Source organism: Myotis lucifugus, unplaced genomic scaffold (assembly GCF_000147115.1).
Source record: "Myotis lucifugus unplaced genomic scaffold, Myoluc2.0 scaffold_3, whole genome shotgun sequence".
NCBI classification, from domain to species: Eukaryota; Metazoa; Chordata; class Mammalia; order Chiroptera; family Vespertilionidae; genus Myotis; species Myotis lucifugus.
This window is the reverse complement of record NW_005871051.1, coordinates 30,496,438-30,517,365: the sequence shown is the minus strand read 5'-3', so window position 1 is coordinate 30,517,365 and position 20,928 is coordinate 30,496,438. Positions and strand designations below refer to the sequence as shown.

At 48.4% G+C, this 20,928-nt stretch overlaps 1 protein-coding gene across 1 annotated transcript in view; it reads left to right on the top strand.

Moving 5' to 3' along the window:
• COL6A3 (collagen type VI alpha 3 chain) overlaps positions 1–20,928 on the top strand; it is a 74,261-nt gene that overhangs the window by 16,738 nt on the left and 36,595 nt on the right. The window contains exons 4-11 of the mRNA XM_023759210.1: positions 2,327–2,929; positions 7,259–7,843; positions 9,630–10,229; positions 11,900–12,460; positions 14,206–14,814; positions 16,746–17,351; positions 18,740–19,354; positions 20,174–20,773. Of these exons, the coding sequence (XP_023614978.1) occupies positions 2,327–2,929; positions 7,259–7,843; positions 9,630–10,229; positions 11,900–12,460; positions 14,206–14,814; positions 16,746–17,351; positions 18,740–19,354; positions 20,174–20,773 (4,779 nt within the window). The remainder of the gene's footprint in view (positions 1–2,326; positions 2,930–7,258; positions 7,844–9,629; positions 10,230–11,899; positions 12,461–14,205; positions 14,815–16,745; positions 17,352–18,739; positions 19,355–20,173; positions 20,774–20,928) is intronic.

The window sequence follows — 20,928 nt, the reverse complement described above, 5'->3', positions numbered from 1 at the left end:
GGTGTGAGATGTGAGCCATAGAGGCAGAAAACCAGAGAGGTTCACAGTCCTAATTCTAGGTAGAGCTGATTACCCTTTGCGTTCCCATGGATCACTGGTGTGCCTGCCGTACACAAGAACCCGGCTCTTGTGTCTTCCTGAGGCTTCGGCTCTCCTGGATAACACAGCATGCCCGTGTGTGTCCCATCATGTGTGCATAAGAGGACAAGGTTGTTTTTTCAGTGATGACAAATTATCCAACATTTTTCTATGACCTTCAGTTGTTCAGCCTTTGAGAAGAGAAATATTCAAGGGTTTTACCTCAGGGTTCATTGCTCTTATTTATACCATTGCAAATGACAATAAAAGTAAGTAATAAATTAGTAAGAAATACCTCATCCTATGATATTTTCTATTATTGACCCTGGGATCATCATTAATTCTTTTAAATGTCTCCCTACGCTACATATGTGGCAAACCTTCCTTGGTCCCTCAGGGTCATTGGTTTAGGCCTGAGAAATGTTGAGGAATTCTGCCATGTGATTGGCAGAACCTCAAGTCATGTGATGATGTGAGATATCTCATTGGCCTGCTCTGCAGTCATACTGCTAGTACCACCCTCCCACAGATCCTTAAGGAATCCCAGGTTTTGGCTAAAGAGTGCTGAATGTTTTAGCATTCTTAGCAAAGGCCTGGTCTTAATTATTCTGTATGCAATGATTAAAAATGCAAGATCTTAAGTACTCTAGTGAAAAATTATGCTCATTAGACCTTATATTTCCAGTTAATCTTAAAAGATCTTATAAGATCTTTCCAAGTTAATATATTTCCCTATGCCAGGAATTCATCTGCAAAGATGTTGTCAGGGATTGTGTGTATTTGAGAAAAATGTGAGAGATGTTCTGATTTGAGCAGTCACAGGCTCAGCTTATACAGTGAGAGAGCTTGGGTGAGAATATCATTTCACCGTAGCAAAACTTTTCAATTTTCTGAGACAAGATTTGTATCCCATTTCTGCAGTGAAAATAAAAGCAATTTTGTTGGTGCAAAAATAGTTTTAAATATAAAATATTCACTGTCATTAAGAAGATCAGAATAAATGGTCTTATTTATAATATTATAATTATACCCAAAATATAGGTTCCTAAAATCTCAGAATGTAAATGTCATATATATTCATATGAATCTCTTCCTATTCTGTCATGCACTTAATTTATCAAACAAACTCTTACCAGAATAATTTTGCTTTTCCTGTAGTTTAAATCAGTCTGATTTCAATATTCTAGCTGAGCCTTTGAAATATTCTACTCAGGTTTGTAGATTTATTGATTGCTCAGTGCTTCTATGAGATTCCAATTCTTAGTATCGGAATGGAAGTTTCATATTGGCCATTTTTTTTGTCCATTAATATAACCCCAGAGCTAATTCTGATTAAGGGTTCATTAGATGCACATGGTGCCACTAGGCAAGCAGTTTAGGATGTCATGAAAACAAAGTTGGATAATTATGTCATGACTGGTTTCATATCACTCTGCTTAACATTGTTCTGCATTACGAGACTGAATATAGAGGCACTAGCAGAACTACATGAACACAACATCTAGCCTAACCCCAGACCTGCATTGGAGTTTTATGCAACTAATCGTTTTATGAGAAAAATAAATTCAAATCAAAATTTTATCAGAGTATTTTAAAAATTAAAACTTGAAGTGCCGTTTGAGGTCAACCTTTCAAATTAACAAAGTTGCATGTATGCAGCCATCTTGGTTTTTAAAGAAAGAAAAAAAAAGACACAACAGTTGCTCAAGAATCAAGAGTTTAACATACTGGGGTGATGAGTCACCAGCCCCTGAATCTCACATTCCATTTTGAAGCTGTGGATTTGGATAAAAAATTCTTACAATCACTTGAGGATAATAAGAGAAATGCCCCCAAATTAGAATTCAACTTTGAACCTTTGTTAATGTCCTCCTTCATTTTCTCCTATGGGTATGGTAGTGCACAATTCCATGAAACTGCATTTCCTTCCAAATTTAGTAGAAAATTTTAGAATATGCATCCATGATTTTCACCCACTGAAAAGTGAATGTGATCCCTACACAGATGGCACAGATAAAAATGTGAGGTAAAGGTCCCTATTTCACATCATCATTTCTAAGAAGTTGCCTCTTATTCATTCCGAATGCAGAACGAAAAGAGAATTCCACGTTCCCTAATCAACATATGTTTTGTTTGTCTTATTTCGTGTTTCTTATTGGTTTCCAAAGAAACATGTCAGAACACTGAACAATGCATGTAGTCACTTGTTCTAACGCTTTCACGTTTTTTGCATTTCTTTCTTTTAAAGCACAAGACTCTGCTGACATTATTTTCCTTATTGATGGATCAAACAACACCGGAAGTGTCAATTTCACAGTCATTCGCGACTTCCTTGTCAATCTCCTTGAGAGACTGTCAGTCGGAGCTCAGCAGATCCGAGTGGGGGTGGTCCAGTATAGCGATGAGCCCAGAACCATGTTCTCCTTGGACACCTACCCCACCAAGGCTCAGGTTCTGGATGCGGTCAAAGCCCTTGGGTTCATTGGTGGGGAGTTGGCCAATATCGGCTTTGCCCTTGATTTCGTGGTGGAGAATCACTTCACCCGGGCAGGGGGCAGCCGCGTGGACGAAGGGGTTCCCCAGGTGCTGGTGCTCATAAGTGCCGGGCCTTCTAGTGACGAGATCCACGACGGGGTGGTGGCGCTGAAGCAGGCTAGCGTGTTCTCTTTCGCCCTCGGAGCCCAGGCCGCCCCCAGGGCAGAGCTTCAGTACATAGCTACCAATGACAACTTGGTGTTTACTGTCCCGGAATTCCGTAGCTTTGGGGACCTCCAGGAGCAATTACTGTCGTACATTGTTGGCGTGGCCCAAAGGCTCATTGTCTTGCAACCGCCAACCATTGTCACACAAGGTACGTATGCTCTTCTCACCATCCGAGGGGTTGCGGGGTGTTTTGTGTGTTGGTGTTTGTGGAAGGAAGGCAGGCACCTCACAGAATGAATCGCCTGAGGAGGACCTGTAAGTACCACAGCCGAGCCCTCTGGAGGTGAGCTGGCTCTTGGAACTCATGTCTGGGATGGTGGGGTCTCTAAAAAGCTGAAGATATACGAGTGGAAAGCTCTTGTCAGACTGTGAGGCCAATTCAACAGACCTGCTCCTTTGAGACATCAGACATCATGTTGTCATCTCTTCATAATGCAGTCATGGTACGGTGGACCTCAGAGGCTGATCACAGTCCTGAGAAAATGACTCCAGGGAAAGGGCATTGGCCTCTGAGAGCCAGCATGTGAGAGGTGTGCTCACAGATCCCCGAGGGCTGTCTCCCCTAAGTCCTCTGTGTGCTGAGTATTGAGAGGTGGGGTTCTGCAGGTAAGGCATAACAGAGCCCTCACGTGGTGTAATATTTAGGAGAAACTTTTCCCTGTGCCTGTCAAGTTTAGGAATAGTTCTTCTGAGTAGAGAGATGATGACATACACTCAAATGAGGGTCTTTGGCAGAAAGTCCAATGGGAGCCATTTAAAAAATATAGAACTAACCAGGTCCCATAAATACATATGTAACAACTGTGGGAGGTGGGAAGTGGATTTCAGAATTTAAATAAGAATGCAATGGTGCTTGGTGCAAGGCAGTGAAAGAACCGGCAGACACAGGCGTACCAAGTGATATGAGCTGTGGATGCCCTCTGTCCATCAGATCTTGTTACGGTGGCTCCAGGCATGTAGTTGGGCAGGTAAATTAGAATCAATGCAACATTACATTCTGAAGATCCTCTTGATATTTACAGACATCCCTCTGATGGGAATACAGCCCACTAAGGTTTCTCCGGGCTTGCACACTTTTGGAAACAAACACACGATTTCCACAGGTTTTGTAAACACTGCAGGAGCGCCATGGTGAACTGGCTTCTGAGCCCAAATCCCAGCCTCACCAGCTGCATGATGCTGGGCTGGGGCACAGGGATCACACTCGGTGAGGATATAGTTCTGTTCCAGGCAAAGTTTCAAACTTTTTTATTTTGGGCAGTGCACTGCCCTCATTTCAGTTTTCCCAAGCTAACTAGCTGATTAAGTGTGAATTCCTCGTTTACACATCATCTTTAATCTTTGTGATTAGTTTGTAAATATTCAACTAATATTCTTGGCTCTCTGGTATGAGCCCAACGGTATGCCAGGCCCTGGAGTTACAGGACTGGTGACCGAGACGAATGTGGCTGCTGGTGCGTCAGAGTATAACGGGAAAATAGTTGACAAAACTATAAACCAGCGACCACACCAAACATTCCCCAAGTGAAGAGTTGGATGAGGACACTACAGGGGAGTCAGGGTGAGCAGATTTGGGTCTTCAGGTGTGGCTAGAGGGTGGAGCCTGAGGGAGCTGGAGGGATGAGGCCAGGAGGGGGCGGTGAGTAGGAGCAATGGAGCCAACAGCTTCAAATGGGGCTGTTGGGGAAGGCTGGCCTGAGAGGAGGCTGGGAGCCTGGCGTCTCCCAGCGGGGCTGGCGATAATTGACAAGTGGGAGAACAGCTTTACTGTGGGCAAGCGGAGAGTGAGTGAGAGGAGCATGGCGCTGGGGCTGACATGCTCGTGGGCCGAGAGGAGAGGTCTGGGAGTAGATGGGGAGAGACAGGCTGGGGACCAGGCTGCAGGCACTGTGCTTGTACAGCTGGTGAGGAAAGGAATGCTCTGGAAAGGAGCCTGGGGGAGCAGTCAGTGATAGAGGGAGATGAGAGGGAGGGTGCTGGAAGCCGGGTGAGGGCAGTGTGAATCCAGGGAGGCAGAGATCACCTGGGGCCCGAACTGCCAAGAAGCTGATTAGGATGAAGACATGGAGTCATTGGTGTGGGGGAGGGAGGGGAGGTTGTGGTGGGTGCAATGGGAGCTGAGGGCCTCCCCCGACCTGTGAGTTTGCTGTGTGGCAGTGCTGGCGGGACAGCTTTGAGCAGAGTGCAAAGCTTGCCGGGAGTGTCTGACTGAGGGAAGGGCCAGGGAGCTGGGGCCAAGGCTCTGAAGATGGAGAGAGGGAAGTGAGCGAGCAAGGGGCCAACTGGGAGTCAGGGTGAGCAGATTTGGTGCTTCAGGTGTGGCTGGAGGGTGGAGCCTGAGGGAGCTGGAGGGATGAGGCCAGGAGGGGGCGGTGAGTGAGAGATTTCAGAGCCATTCCTGAAGACTTGACCACCTGTGGCCTTGGACACGGGCACTGGGGACAGGAGGATGTGCTTTATTAGAAGTCAGGGTCCCTGAGTCACTGAGAAGAGCAGCCTAAGAGTAGCCCCAAGTCACTCTAATAGTAGGGTGGAGAGGAGACAGCCCTGAGAAAGGGGGCTGGGGTCTGGACAGTTGAAGAGAATTTGCTTGGAAACAGTGCGGGGACAGTCGCCCGTCCTGGGCTGTCAGGGCTGCAGGGAAGCCACGTTTTGGGGGACGTGCTGGTGTCGGTCAACAGGGAGGTGAGGGCTGAAGCCAACAGATTAGTGGAACCTCAGGCTCACCTCCCAGCGAGGGTACAGCAAACCCAGCCCCAGCAGAACCGGGTGCAAGAGCAAGAGGCTCCGCTTGGGTAGGCATCTCACGAGGAAGGGGATGTCACTCCAGCAGATGCCGGGAGTGGGCTGGGACAGGGTGGAGGGGGTGCTGATTGGTCTTTCTAATCACCCATCACATGCAGTGCACACCTCTTGCTGAGCACAGGAAACTGCTCACAGGGTATCAGCATTAGCTCCTTCGTCTGTGGTTATAAGGGGGGTGGGCGTGTGTGCGTGCATATGGACCCAGGTGTGCTCGCTGTCCTTGTCTGTGTGTGAAAGCAGGCATATGGCTGTTTGTATGGCTCATACATGTCCTCCACAGAGTAATGGAGGGGGAGAAGGAGAAGGCGGGCATGGGATACTCCTGTGTTTCAGCAGCAGGTACAGTGAGAACCCCAGGCATCTGCAAGGTCTCCAGGAGAGCTAGGGACTTGAAATGTATTGTTTATGCCACAACTTGGCACCAAAGCCATGGTCTCTGTGTGCCTGCCCCTAATGCTTGGTGTCGGTGTGCATTTCCGTGTTTTCTCTGAAAGAGGAGAGTGTGGGCTGATAAATGTCAGTGTAGTCACATGTCAAGTAGGTGAGAGTGCTTCATATTATTGATCTGACCACTCGAGTGACAGGGGCTCCTTGCGGCCAGATAATGACTGAATAAGTGGAGCCCTCTGGCCTCAGCTGTCAGCACTGGTGTTCCTGTAAGTCCGGACGCCCTGCCGGTTTCTGGGTGGGGTGCGTTGGGCTGATTCAAGTCTTCGGTCCTGTGACTCAGGCACTGCCCACGCGGTGACACGCAGGGCACAGAGGCCTTGTCCAGGTGTCCTTGCTTCGTGGTTTGTCTTTAAGTAATCACACAGTTAGCATGAGACTTAGTGCCTTCACAGCACAGGGCTCCGACAGAAAATGCTCTGTGCCATTGACTGGTTTTGACACTGGTTTCCTTTTTAAAAGTTTTATGATGCCAAGTAATTGGTATGTTACTTCCCCCTCTGCCTGGAAAACCAAGGCATGGAGACCAGAGCGGAAGGAACGGGCATTTGCGCTCTCAGCATTTGCACTTGGCAGTAGGTGCTCATGAACTCCCCATCATGCCACGGGGGCCTCTGAGCCCCACTGATTGCTTCCTCCATTACCCGGCTCTGGCCTCATTCTGGCCTCGCAAACCCAAGCCTTAGATTTATGGCAGGAAAGAGCTTCCTGACTTTTTTAGTGACAACATGTTAATCAGGTGGCTACTGAAACGAAATCTGTTTTTGGGCTATAATTTTGTACAGAAGTGCCGAGTGGGTGGGGGATGTGCTACCCCATAGGGAAGGACACTGCTCTCACTCTCCTGTGTGTGTAATGACAAGCCCCCCCCCCCCCCCGCCCCCGACATCACCTTAGCCCAGGGGGGGGCAAACTTTTTGACTCGAGGGCCACAATGGGTTCTTAAACTGGACCGGAGGGCCAGAACAAAAGCATGGATGGAGTGTTTGTGTGAACTAATATAAATTCAAAGTAAACATCATTACATAAAAGGGTACGGTCTTTTTTTTTTTTAGTTTTATTCATTTCAAACGGGCCAGATCCGGCCCGCGGGCCGTAGTTTGCCCACGGCTGCCTTAGCCAGAGCTAATGGGGAAGTTCTTTGAACAGAATGAACTGTGTAGAGTCATAGTTGAATGTGGTCGGAAAGACTGCTCCACTCACCTTCTCATATTGCTACCTACAGTCATTGAAGTCAACAAGCGGGACATACTTTTCCTGGTGGATGGCTCATCAGCACTGGACCTGTCCAACTTCAATGCCATCCGTGATTTCATTATCAAGGTCATCCAGAGGCTGGAAATTGGACAGGATCTCATCCAGGTGGCAGTGGCTCAGTACGCAAACTCTGTGAGGCCAGAGTTTTATTTCAGTAGCTACCCCAGCAAGAAGGAGGTCATTACCGCCGTGCGGAGAATGAAGCCCATGGGAGGCTCGGCCCTGAACACGGGCGCCGCTCTGGACTTCGTTCGGAACAACCTGTTCACTAGTGCGGCAGGTCACCGGGTCACCGAGGGGGTCCCCAAGCTCCTGGTGCTGATTACAGGCGGTAAGTCCCTAGACGAAGTCAGCCAGCCGGCCCAGGAGCTGAAGAGGAGCAGCATCCTGTGCTTTGCGGTTGGGAGCAAGGCTGCCGACCAGGCGGAGTTGGCGGACATGGCCTTTGATTCGTCGCTGGTGTTCACCCCGGCTGAGTTCCAAGCTGCCCCTTTGCAGGGCATGCTGCCCAGCTTGCTGGCGCCTCTCAGGACCCTCTCCGGAACCACGGAAGGTACGGCTGGGGTGGGAGGTGTCAGACACACCACAGGGTGGCCTCCAGGCAGAGCCTTTGAGAAACAAAACAAAAGGAAGTTTTACTTGTGTTCAGTTAGGAGACAACTCTGAAATGGTGGAAGCAAGAGCCACACGAGTTTTATTTCAGGTTTCCGTTTACCCTGAGCAGGGAATTGTAGGACTTGGATGCACTATGACATAACTGCATGTCTTAAGATGTCACACGAGAATTGTACGCCTTCAAAAGTCATAAGAACCATCTGACTCGAATTATAGGATCAGGGCCACCTGTCTTTGAAGCTTCTAGCTGAGGAGGTCACTTCTCAGTTCCTGTCCCTCGTGAGGTCCCAGTGTTCAGTTTCTCCTGGTGACACCTGTCTGGCCTCCTTTTCCCACCACCAACATGTAGCCTGGATCTTCCTCTCCTGAGCTGACAGTCCACTTCTAAGTGATTCGAACCCGACCAGCGTAGAACATTAACCCTCTCTCCTCTCTCTTTAAGGGATTTCCTTAAGTGCAAAATATAGTGAATGAATGGGCATGAAGAGAAAAACCCAGTGGTTGTTTCAATCTCTCATTTAATATGATTGTCAGTGGGAAGTTATTTTAAAACACATTCTAGCAGTCTATGACCTCATGAATTGAATAAGTATAATTTGCCGTCCTCAGTGAAGATTAATATTATGGAAACAAGCTTTTCCACCTCACAAGCTTTACCACTGGAAGGGTGTTCGGTGCACAACCCATGTTGCATGACCCATGTTGCATGTTGTATGACCCATGTTGTAGGACCCATGTTGCACGACCCATGTTGCATGAGTGCATGCTTTCTCTTCATGCTCTCTGGTCTTCTAAAAGCCTCTCTCTCTCTCTCTCTCTGCCTGTCTCTCTCCCTCTCTTTTATTTTCTTAAAAATTCTAACCCACCCTCTCATAGCCAAAGTACAATTTGATAGAACATAGGATAAAATTAGTTGTTAGGTTTAAATTTCAGTGAGACACCAGGGAAGAGATGGGAAGTAATTTTTTCAAAGGACATGTACTAAATGTGTTGGGAAAAAACTCTAATTTGAGAATTACACTTTTGATTCTTCATGTGTACAGCCTCAGCCAAGCATAGCAAGTAGACTCTGTATTTTCACATGTTTCCAGGATTCTGTGATCTCACCCAGAGGGATTCCCATAGGTACCCTTTTGGATTAACATCTGGCAATCCCGTGATGCCCTGTTAGGAAAAGAGGACAGTAGGAAATGACAAATGGGTGCCCCTAGGAATCCTTCATGATGAGAACAGACTAACAGTATTGAGTTTTTTAGTCATAAGGAACTCATGTTCTCAGGTTAACTTGGGTTAAGGCTTCTAACCTATCTGTAAGGGGAATCTCTGTGAATGTGTAGAGGTGAACACCCAAGGACCCAGGTGAACTTGGCTGTGAACCTGATTTAGAGACACGAGTGAGACAGAATTTGACAGCACTCTTGCAGAATTCATTCCCTAGGAAGGATGTTCTGGTTCAAGGACTCGATCCTTTTTGTTGTTTGAAAGCAGTCTACCTTTGGCGCTGTGTCTCTCTGTGAGCCAACTTGGTCCCATAAACTTGGCTATGGACATACCTCATAGCACCAGTCGCCATGGAGGAAAATATGTGCCCCTCTGCCATATTTTACCAGATGGATGTGCTTTGCCTCACTGATGTCTTGTGTCTTATGTGTTGGCATGTGTGCACCGGTTGCGGGCACACATGAGTGTGTGTGTCTCACTTTGTTTTCTGTGCTTCACTGCAGTTCACGTAAACCCAAGGGATATCATCTTTCTTTTGGATGGATCGCTCAACGTTGGAAAGACCAACTTCCCCTATGTGCGGGACTTTGTAATGAACGTAGTTAACAGCCTTGATGTTGGAAGCGACAGTATTCGTGTGGGTTTAGTGCAATTTAGTGACACTCCGGTCACGGAGTTCTCCCTAAACACGTACCAGACAAAGTCAGATTTGCTTGCTCACCTGAGACAGCTGCAGCTCCAGGGGGGGTCAGGCCTGAACACGGGCTCGGCCCTGCGCTATGTCCATGCCAACCACTTCATCGAAGCTGGCGGCAGCAGGATCCGCGAACACGTCCCACAGCTCCTGCTCCTGCTCACGGCAGGGCGGTCTGAGGACTCCTATTTGCAAGCCGCCAATGCACTAGCCCGAGAGGGCGTTCTGACCTTTTGTGTGGGAGCTCATCAGGCGGATAAGGCCGAGCTTGAGCAGATTGCTTTTAACCCGAGCCTGGTGTATCTCATGGATGATTTCCGCTCCCTGTCAGCTTTGCCGCAGCAGCTGATTCAGCCCCTAACCACATATGTTAGTGGAGGTGTGGAGGAGGTGCAACTCACCCAGCCAGGTAAAGCTCCCCCACTGCACGGGGCTCCCTCCCCTGGCAGGCAGGTGGCCCAACCTGAACTCAAGAGCATGGTGAACCCTAGAAACTCAACTGACTCCCTTTGGTTGGAATATTTTGATTGGGGGTCTGAGACACTGTACCGGCAAGTTTACATTCTCTACCTAAAGGGTGTTCATTGATGAAAGCGAGCCTAGAAAATTCAGCTTACATTCCTTGCATCTTATCCCACCTTTTATTCAAAAGCTGTCTCCCCCACCCCCAATGTCTGTGAAGATTCTGGGGTGCAAATCCAGGTGGAAGTGAGAGGGTGTAGATAGATAGAGGTGGGTTTCCTGTCACACATGAGGATGCCTTGGCGTCAGTTAGAAATCACAGTTCTTTTCTTTATATGACTTTTTTTGTGATGTTCAAAATCTGCTGTATCTAGACAATTATTTGTTGTAAACCCAACAAAGCCAGCCACTTTATGTGACAGTAACACAATTTCCAAAGGAAGTCTGGATAGTTGTTCTTATTGCAAATTAATTTGGTGGTGAGATATGGAGTACTGGATCTTGCAGCTGACATCACACGGACAGGTAGCAAGACTGAGACAACCGAAACCTAATTGAATGAATTCCCATTGTGTGAACTGAAAATCATATTCACGTTACCCATTGTAGTCCCATATGGGCGGTCATTCTTTCTTGTCTAAATACAGCAGCTTGGAAAGCAGTGACAGAAGCCTGCCTGACCACAGAGCAATGACAGACACCTGTCAGCTGATAATGTGTCAACTCAGTTATTCTTGTGTAATTAAACCACATCAGCCTTTGTCACTAGAGATAGGTCAGTTTTTAGGCAAAAGGACAATAAGGACCACATGTTTGATAGTTTAGTTTATAGTTTGAAAACACTGTCTGTTCTCCTAGAGCAGTGATGGCGAACCTATGACACACGTGTCAGAGGTGACACACGTACTCATTTTTTTGGTTGATTTTTCTTTGTTAAATGGCATTTAGATATATAAAATAAATATCAAAAATATAAATCTTTGTTTTACTATGGTTGTAAATATCAAAAAATTTCTATATGTGACACGGCACCAGAGTTAAGTTAGGATTTTTCAAAATGCTGGCACGCCGAGCTCAAAAGGTTCGCCATCGCTGTCCTAGAGTGATGGCCCCCTGGCGCAAGAATAGAACCCCGTGGGCTTGTCCTTGTCTCGCTCTGTTGAGAAGCTTTCAGATTGGGTGGACTGGCTTATTGTTCTGGTCCTTCGCAAGTATGCACTGCTTTGAAACGGACATTTAAAGATGTTTTTTATTGATTTCAGAGAGGAAGAGAGAGAGATAGAAACATCAATGATGAGAGAGATGAGAGAGAATCACTAATCAGCTGCCTCCTGCACGCCCCTACTGTAGATCGAGCCCGCAACCCGGGCATGTGCCCCAAACGGAATCAAACCAGGACCTCTTGGTTCATGGGTCGATGCTGAGCCACACCAGCCAGGCCGAAACAGACATTTCACTGACAGTCGGTGAGGGTTCTGCCTCCCTTGTTGGTACAGTGATCGTCAGGTGAATTGCGTGAACTCCTGTTACCAAATGCTGGTGGTGCTGGGCTGACGTTAGTTTGGTGCCTGTTAAATTCTTGAACCTCATAGTGTCCTAACCTCCTTTTTCTTGTAGAAAGCAAGCGAGACATTCTATTCCTCTTTGATGGCTCAGCCAATCTTGTGGGACAGTTCCATGTCGTCCGTGACTTTCTCTACAAGGTGATCGATGAGCTTGATGTGAAGCCAGATGGGACCCGAATTGCAGTGGCTCAGTACAGCGACAATGTCAGGGTCGAGTCTCATTTTAATCAGCACCAGAACAAGCCTGAAATCCTGAATCTCGTGAAGAGAATGAAAATCAAGACTGGAAAAACCCTCAACGTGGGCTATGCCCTGGACTATGCAGTCAGATCCATTTATGTGAAGTCTGCCGGGAGCCGGATAGAGGATGGAGTGCCCCAGTTCCTGGTGCTGCTGGTGGCAGGACGCTCGTTTGATAGTGTGGAAGGGCCGGCACGCCTGCTGAAGGAGAGGGGGGTGGTGCCTTTTGTGTTACAGGCCAAGAATGCAGACCCTGCCCAGTTAGAGCAGGTAGTACTATCCCCCGCCTTTATCTTGGCTGCAGAGTCACTTCCCAAGGTTGGAGAACTTCAACCACAGATTGTGAATCTCCTGAAAACAGTGCCTTCACCAGGTATGGCATAGGAATTCTGGTTGGGCCTGCAGCTTAGTTCTCCAGGGTGTGGGTTGATGGTGGGCTGCTGGCTCCAGGTCCTGAGATCAAAGCCGTCCTTGGGTTTCCAGGGAAGGTGGAAGACTAACGATCATTTCTGTAGGAACAATGAAATATGACTTTTCCTTCCTCACTCAGACTCCGTAACTGCTGTTTAGGGCAAAACAGGAGAATCAGGGTGATTATTTTGAAGGACATGAGAGTATCCTATATAATAAAAGGGTAATATGCAAATTTACCCTAACGGCAGAATGACCAGTCACTATGACGTGCACTGACCAACCGGGGGCAGACGCTTAATGCAGGAGCTGCCCCCTGGTGGTCACTGTGCTGCCACAGGGGGAGCTCCACTCAGCCACAAGCTGAGCTGATGGCTGTGAGCACAGCAATGGTGGCAGGAACCTCTCCCACTTCCTCAGCAGTGCTAAGGATGTCCGACACATCCCCTGAGGACTCCTGGGCTGCCAGAGGGATGTCTGACTGCCAGCTTAGGTCCAATCCCCTGGGGAGCGGGCCTAAGCCAGCAGGTGGACATCCCCCAAGGGGTCCCAGACTGCGAGAGGGCGCAGGCTGGACTGAGGGGAACCCCCGCCCCCGCCCCTCGAGTACACAAATTTTCATGCATTGGGCCTCTAGTTTCACAATAAGATACATGATAAAAATTTAGACATATTAGTGGTTAAAAATTCTTTGAAGACACATAATTTTTACTATATGCATAATAAAAGCCACATGACTTTGTTATAATGTAGTTAAGCCAGTCTTCATCTTCATATCCTGCTCCCTCCCCCCATCATATTTTAAGTGGGTGTCCCTGTGTTAGTATTCATTCCCTACACTAAGGACATAAGGCATGATGAGAGACAGATACATTCCCACTACACACACTGCATGAAACTGTTTCATCTACAGTACCATGCCTTTGTGTTTAACCACTTTCCATTTGCTGATACAAATGCAATGAAAAGAGTAATTAATTTCATCTACAATCCTTTTGATTAAAAGTGGAGAATCTAGAGTTTCTACACTGACAATTGGTCCCACACACTGTTGGTTTTGGATTATAACCCAGACATCTGGATTACATTTTTCCCCTATTGATCCACTATGACTTGCAGCAATTTATTTAAAACTGCCCATGTATAAAATGTTATTGGTTATGCAGGCCCTTCCATCCAGATCTCTCTAGCCCTCAGTGTTTTTCTTGAGTACACCTATGAAAGTTTGTTGCTCAAGCCTTGAACAATTCTAAAATGAAAGGGTTATCTATATAAATTGGTGAGTTTGTTTCCTCCTGTAACAAGTGGAGTGGCTTAAAACAAAAGGAATTAATTCTCTGACAGTTTTAGAGGTCAGAAACGCAAAACCAGTTCCACTGGGCTGAAATCAAGGTGTCAGCAAGAGTGTGTCCCTCTTGGAGGTTCCTGGCCTTTTCCAGCTCCTAGAGGCCGCTTGCATTCCTTGGCTTGCGGCTCCTTCCTCCAGCTTCAAAGCCAGTAGCGTAGTGCCTTCTCTCTTCTCTGACCTCTGTTTCCATCCTCATATCTTCTTCCTCTAAACCTGATCCTCTTGTCTCCCACCTATAAGGACATCCCCAAAGTCAAGTTCTGGGGATTCTGAATCGGACATTCTTCAGCCCACCACCATCAGTAGGAAACTGTCCCTCTCATGTCCTGTGTGAGTCATTTGGGCTGTCTTCCTTCCAGTTTCAGCTGAAAAGGATGTGGTGTTTCTGCTCGACGGCTCTGACGGTGTCAGGAGCGGCTTCTCTCTGTTGAAGGATTTTGTCCAGAGAGTGGTGGAGAGCCTGGATGTGGGCCCAGACCGAGTCCGTGTGGCCGTGGTGCAGTACAGTGACCGGACCAGGCCCGAGTTCTACCTGAATTCATACATGGATCAGCAGAGTGTGGTCAATGCCATTCGAAGCCTGGCACTGCTGGGAGGGCCGACCCCCAACACCGGGGCCGCCCTGGACTTTGTCCTGAGGAATATCCTGATTAGCTCTGCCGGAAGCAGGATAGCAGAAGGCGTCCCCCAGCTCCTGATCGTCCTCACAGCAGACAGGTCCGGGGATGACGTGAGAGGCCCCTCGGTGGTCCTGAAGAGGGGCGGGGCTGTGCCCATCGGCATCGGCATCGGGAACGCCGACATCACGGAGATGCAGACCATCTCCTACATCCCAGGCTTCGCCGTGGCCGTTCCCACCTTCGGGCAGCTGGAGAGCGTCCAGCAGGACATCTCCCGGAGGGTGACCCAGCTCACCAGGGAAGAGCTGAGGACGCTGCAGCCAGAGGTGATTATTCCATCGAGGCCAGGTAAGGAGGGGACTCTTGGATCATCGTTCCTTGGAACATCTGGGGCTACTTGTTTGGACTGTGGCCTGCGCATTTTGTTTCCTCTATTTATACCTAATTCCATGAAGAATTAGGAACCTCGTTTGGTCTCAGAAATGGTAGAGGCTTGGGGAGATGCTAAGATTCATGTTTTTGGCCAAAGTCTGAGGAGGGGCATGTGCCTCGCTGACAGTGCAGGTGCTCTGACTCTGCATGAAGGCTGTTGTGTAGGTATTCAAAGGGCGGAGCCACCTCATTGACAACAGCAGTTCAGTGTGGTTCTGAGCTGACCGGAGGAGGTCCAGCCTTCCATGACCAGGGAGGGGCTTAGAACACAGGCTCTTCGTCAAGCTGGAACACAGTCTCTGAGATGTTGGCCAAAGTGTGAGGATTGCTTTTGAATTTGCTTGGTGCTGAGAAGTGTCTTAGCTGGCAGGAAGGCCACCAGGCTGTGTGACGGCATTTACCCTATACCCTCCTTCCTATCTGCTTTCCTAGGCCTGGTTACAATAAACTAGAAAATGATGGGAGCCTGGCTGCTGAGAAGGAAGGGGATTGAGATGTGGCCACCCCCTCCAAAAATACCCAGCAGGGGCCTGTCCTCCCTGGGCCCCTGGATGGGGATGGTCACAGTGGTAGAGAGACAGCCATGGCTTCTTTCTGTGGCTCCCGTTCTATAGGACACCATCCATGGCCTCATGGCATAGAGAGGGGGAAGGAAGGGAGGAGAAAAAGCCAGTGAGAAAAGTGGGATGCAGGACACCTGCCTTTGGGTGGACAAGGGAGGCGAGGGTGATGGACACAGTGCAAGGGAGTGGGTGTCAGCTTCTCCTTGCTGGTGTCCAGGGCAGAGAGCAGCACGTGGAATGTTCTAAAGGGTTTGAAACCAGATGAAAGTATGCATCAGTGAGGTAAACAAAGGGAAAGAGCTTCCCCCCTAATTGATGTGCGTGGTGCCTCCAGCGCAGTGGGGCCAGAGCCTTTTGCACAGCGCGGCTGCAGTGCCAGTGTTCCCGAGAGCACCCTTTGGAAATGTCAGCACTGGGAACATGCGGCTCCTTTACTAGAAGCGCAAGCCCATATTTCTATAATAACAGGATTCCTGCCCACTCACATTCCCTCTCTTTCAAGTGACTATATCCTTCCTCCTCTTTTCTCCCCACCCGCTTCTTCTATGCTCTTCTCCCTCAGCTTAGTCTGAGATGATGGCTGAAATCCCATTTCACTGAGAAATGTAAGTAAATTGGAAAGAACTTCCAGAAGCACCATGTGGTCATCCCAGCACCGTATCCCCATCTCAGCTTCCCTCCTGTGCCCGTGGTGACCCGCCTCTGCTCCCGGGCTCTCCTGTCACCTGCTCATCTGCTTCTTCTCTCTCCTGCGTCATCAGGTCTCCACTGAGGATGGGAAGGGTGGTTTCCTTCATGCTCAAACCTGTTGCTTTCTCTCTGTGTCAAACACTCTCTCCCGGTGCCCTGCATCCCCTCCAGCAGCGCCTTAGTCTCCTCTTAGGTGAGTTCCTATACTCCCTACAACTCCGCTCTGAACCCACCCCTCTGCCCCTCACTCTCGCCACTCCACCCAGAGCGCTCTTCTCAAGGCCCCTCCAACCCATGGGCAATTCACAAGTGACATTTTGCTGTCACTGCTGAGGCCCCCTCCTTCCCGAAAACCATCCCCACTTCATCTACACATGTGTCTTGTGTGCCTAGTCTCTGCCTCCCTCAGTTACCCTTCCTTATCCTTTGCTGGTTCCTCTTCTCCTCCCTGACTTGTCATTGCTGTGCTAGGACTCAGAATTAGGATATTTTGCCTGTGGTGATTCCATGACAACCTGGAAGGTGGTTTGTTAATGCTGAGAATTAGGTGCCAACGAAGGTGAAACCCATGGTTTGATTCGGTTTGATTCGCAGGTGCAGGCAGCAAGAAGGATGTGGTCTTTCTCATCGATGGGTCCCTACGTGCTGGCCCTGAGTTTCAGTACATCCGCACCCTCATTGAGAGGTTGGTGGACTCGCTGGACGTGGGCTTTGACACGACCCGGGTGGCAGTCATCCAGTTCAGTGAGGACACCAATGTGGAGTTCTTGCTCAATGAATACTCCAGCAAGGAGGAGGTGCAGAATGCGGTGAGGCGGCTGCGGCCCAAGGGCGGGCGGCAGATCAACGTTGGGAATGCCCTGGAGTATGTGTCAAAAAATATCTTCAAGAGGCCACTGGGGAGCCGGATTGAAGAGGGCGTTCCTCAGTTCCTGGTCCTCATTTCGTCTGGAAAATCCGGGGATGAGGTGGACGACGCGGCAGCAGAACTCAAGAGGAATGGCGTGGCACCATTTACCATCTCCAAGAGTGCAGACCAGGAGGAGCTGGTTAAGATTTCCCTGAGCCCTGAGTACGTGTTCTCAGTGAGCACCTTCCGGGAGCTGCCCAGCCTGGAGCAGAGGCTGCTGACGCCCATCACGACCCTGACCTCAGAGCAGATTCAGCAGATGCTGGCCCGCACTCCCTACCCTCCTCCTGGTGGGTTTGAATGTGTTGTTGTTGCTTCTCTCTGAGTGTTTTCGATATAAAAAAATAACAGGCTCAAAGATCCATGGTCCTCAGGATGAGTTAAAATAAAATAAAGGCACACCTGTGATTGAGCCACTTGGGCCTATTGCTTGTGGCCAGAAGGAAAGATGCACAGGATGGTGAACCACGGGATAGCTCAGTGTTAGAAAGGACTTCTGATAGGTCTCAGGCTTATGGTAGGTGAGTCTGTGGAAAGCTTAAGGAAGTAGGACTTTGCCAGGATCAGATGTTGTTAAGAAATTAAAGTAATTCTGTGATTGGGGGTCTTGCTAAATCTTATAGCTAAAGTTGTAATTGGTAAAGAAACAGTGGTCATTCCTATGAGCCAGGATAGAGCTGTGTTTGGTTATTTTTGTCTTCTTTTTTGTCAGTGTTCACATAGGATTCTAGCATGACCTCATTTTTGTCTTGCTCCATGGTGGCCACAGTGTGGCTTTCCCTGGTGTTGATGTTCTCTGAGGCCTGGCTGTGTGTGCCAGGAGAGATTTCCTCTTTCTCAGTATAAACGTTTCAATTCCATGACTTGCTCACCTTTTGCTGTGCTGTTTCCACTATAAGTAGCCCAGTGATTTATGAAGCAAAAGACAGGTTGAATTTGTGGAGTGGAAACATATTAGTAGTTTAATACATGACATCCAAGAAGTACCTAGAATTCCAACTAAGAGGAAAACAGAGTTTTCTGATTGGTTTTATAGTTAAAAATGGACTCATGTAAAGTAAAGAAGTGGGAACAGTAATATTGAAAATAAAAACTTTCTATAAACCTTAGAGAAATGTGAGCAAAAAGAAATACTATGACTGTAACACCTGGGGAGCTGTAGTGGCCCTCTGGGGGACAGTTGGGGTTACCTGGGTGGTCAGCAGCTGAGTGGTGACCATGGATGAGGAGAGGACCTTTGACCTCAGCTGCCTCTCTCTTCTTTTACAACAAAGATGTTGGTCTGGATGATCTCAGTTCCTTATGGTGGTAATAGTTCATGACTCTGTAGATTATGGTTTCCAGGATTTGTTTCTAAATATCGCTTTTATTTTAGAAATTAGTTGTAACCCAGACCCCAAAGCCAAAATGAAAATCGAATAAACTCAGAAAGTCTTGGAGACCTTAAAATATATCAAGAAGTGGATACTGTTTAGGTGAAAAAGGCCCAGTTTTAATGATTAATTTTAAAAAGTCCAAGAAATAAACACCGATGACTCGGGTGATAGTTTTAATGTTAATATTATGGTGCAACAACACGCCAAGTCCAGAATACAATACAAACCTCAGAAACAAAGGCAGAAATCAAGACAGATGGGTGCCAGCCACGCACTGAGCTTTCCTCTTCTTTTCTCCCCAGCTGCCGAGAGCGATGCTTCCGACATTGTCTTCCTCATTGACAGCTCCGACGGGGTGACGTCTGAAGGCATTGCACACATCCGAGACTTTATCATCAGGATTGTCCGAAGGCTCAACGTTGGCCCCAATAAAGTGAGAATTGGGGTTGTGCAGTTCAGCAATGATGTCTTCCCGGAATTCCAACTGAAGACCCATAAGTCCCAGGCCACTGTGCTCGATGCCATCCGCCGCCTGAGGTTCAAAGGCGGGTCTCCACTGAACACTGGCAGAGCTCTGGAATATGTGGCAAAAAATCTCTTTATCAAGTCTGCTGGGAGCCGGAGAGAAGACGGGGTGCCCCAATACCTGGTTCTGTTTCTGGGTGGAAAATCCCAGGATGCCATTTCCAGGCCTTCAATTATGATACACGAGGCAGGGATTGTGACTGTAGGGGTCGGAGACCGAAAAATTGACAGCTTGGAGCTGGAGGCTATCACCGGCTACCCCAGACTGGTCTTCACAGTGCGAGAGTTCAGAGATCTCCCCAGTGTAGAAGAGAGGATCATGTACTCATTAGGACCCGCGGGGATCACACCTGCACCACCGGGAGTGGACATACCCTCCCCCCCTCGGACAGGTATGAACTGTGGAACCCATGACTGTAGAGTATGACATCAATTGTTTTTCAACTGAGAAATGTAAATAGTAGCATTTATTTGAATAATTTTCATCTCATAGGGTTGTTGCTGCAGATAGTATTAGAAAGTAAATACCAGAATAATAAACAGTTGAAATTGTAGAAGGAAACATCCCAGAAAGCATATGGTCACTGATTCTTCCATGAGACTTCCATGAGCTTCCGGGAGGCTAACGTAGCCCCATTGAAAGGTTCGATGAAGGTGCATTGAGGGGTAACCACAGGCTTGTTGGCTCTCAGAATAGGACACATCATTGAAATTGGCCAATCTATGACCTTCTCTACTCTGATCTTGACCACTTGATATAATTGGGAAATTACCCCAAATGCCACTGATTTTCAGCAGGGTCCCACGAAACTCTCAGCATACTGGCAGGGGGCCTGCTTCCCATTTTCCGGTTTGGCTCAGTGGATAGAGCGCCGGCCTGCGGACTGAAGGGTCCCGGGTTCGATTCCGGTCAAGGGCATGTACCTGGGTTGCGGGCACATCCCCAGTAGGAGATGTGCAGGAGGCAGCTGGTCGATGTTTCTCTCTCATCGATGTTTCTAGCTCTCTATCTCTCTCCCTTCCTCTCTGTAAAAAATCAATAAAATATATTAAAAAAAAAGAAGCCGTAGAGGCATGGGATTGAGCTAAGGTGTTCAATGTGAATGAGTTACAGGAATGTCTTATGTCAATTATTTTAATTTATAGTTTGCTTATTAATGCGTGACTATGGAAACCAAAGTTCTCCTCCTTTTCATTCTGGCCCCTTTTAGATAAAAAGAAAGCAGACATTGTGTTCCTATTGGACGGCTCCATCAACTTCCAGAGGAGCAGCTTCCAGGAGGTGCTCCACTTCGTGTCTGAGATCGTGGACACGGTTTATGGACAGGGCGACTCCATCCAGGTGGGGCTGGTCCAGTACAACTCTGACCCCACCGACGAGTTCTTCCTGAAGGACTTCTCCACCAAGCAGCAGATTATCGATGCCATCAACAAGGTGGTCTACAAAGGGGGGAGGCACGCGAACACCAAGGTGGCCATCGAGCACCTGCGGCTGAATCACTTCGTGCCGGAGGCAGGCAGCCGCCTGGATCAGCGGGTCCCTCAGATCGCGTTTGTGATCACCGGCGGGAAGTCCATGGAGGACGCTCAGGAGGCGAGCCTGGCACTCACCCAGAGAGGTGTCAAAGTGTTTGCGGTGGGCCTGGGAAACATCGACTCAGTGGAGGTCGGGAAGATTGCGTCCAACAGCGCCACGGCCTTCCGTGTGGGGAACATCCAGGAGCTGTCGGAGTTGAAGGAGCAGGTGTTGGAAACTCTGGACGATGCCATGAATGAGATCTTGTGTCCGGGGGTGACGGATGTTTCCAAAGGTAATCCTTTTCCTGAGCACGTTTTCCATCCAGTCTTGTTGATGTGACTTAGTGACCTAGGTCCCCAGCGCTGGCCTGTGGCTTCCTTAAGCATTGATCACTTCAGGCATTTCCTCATCTCACTGAGGGTGGGGCCCTGGTGGGCACCTAGACAG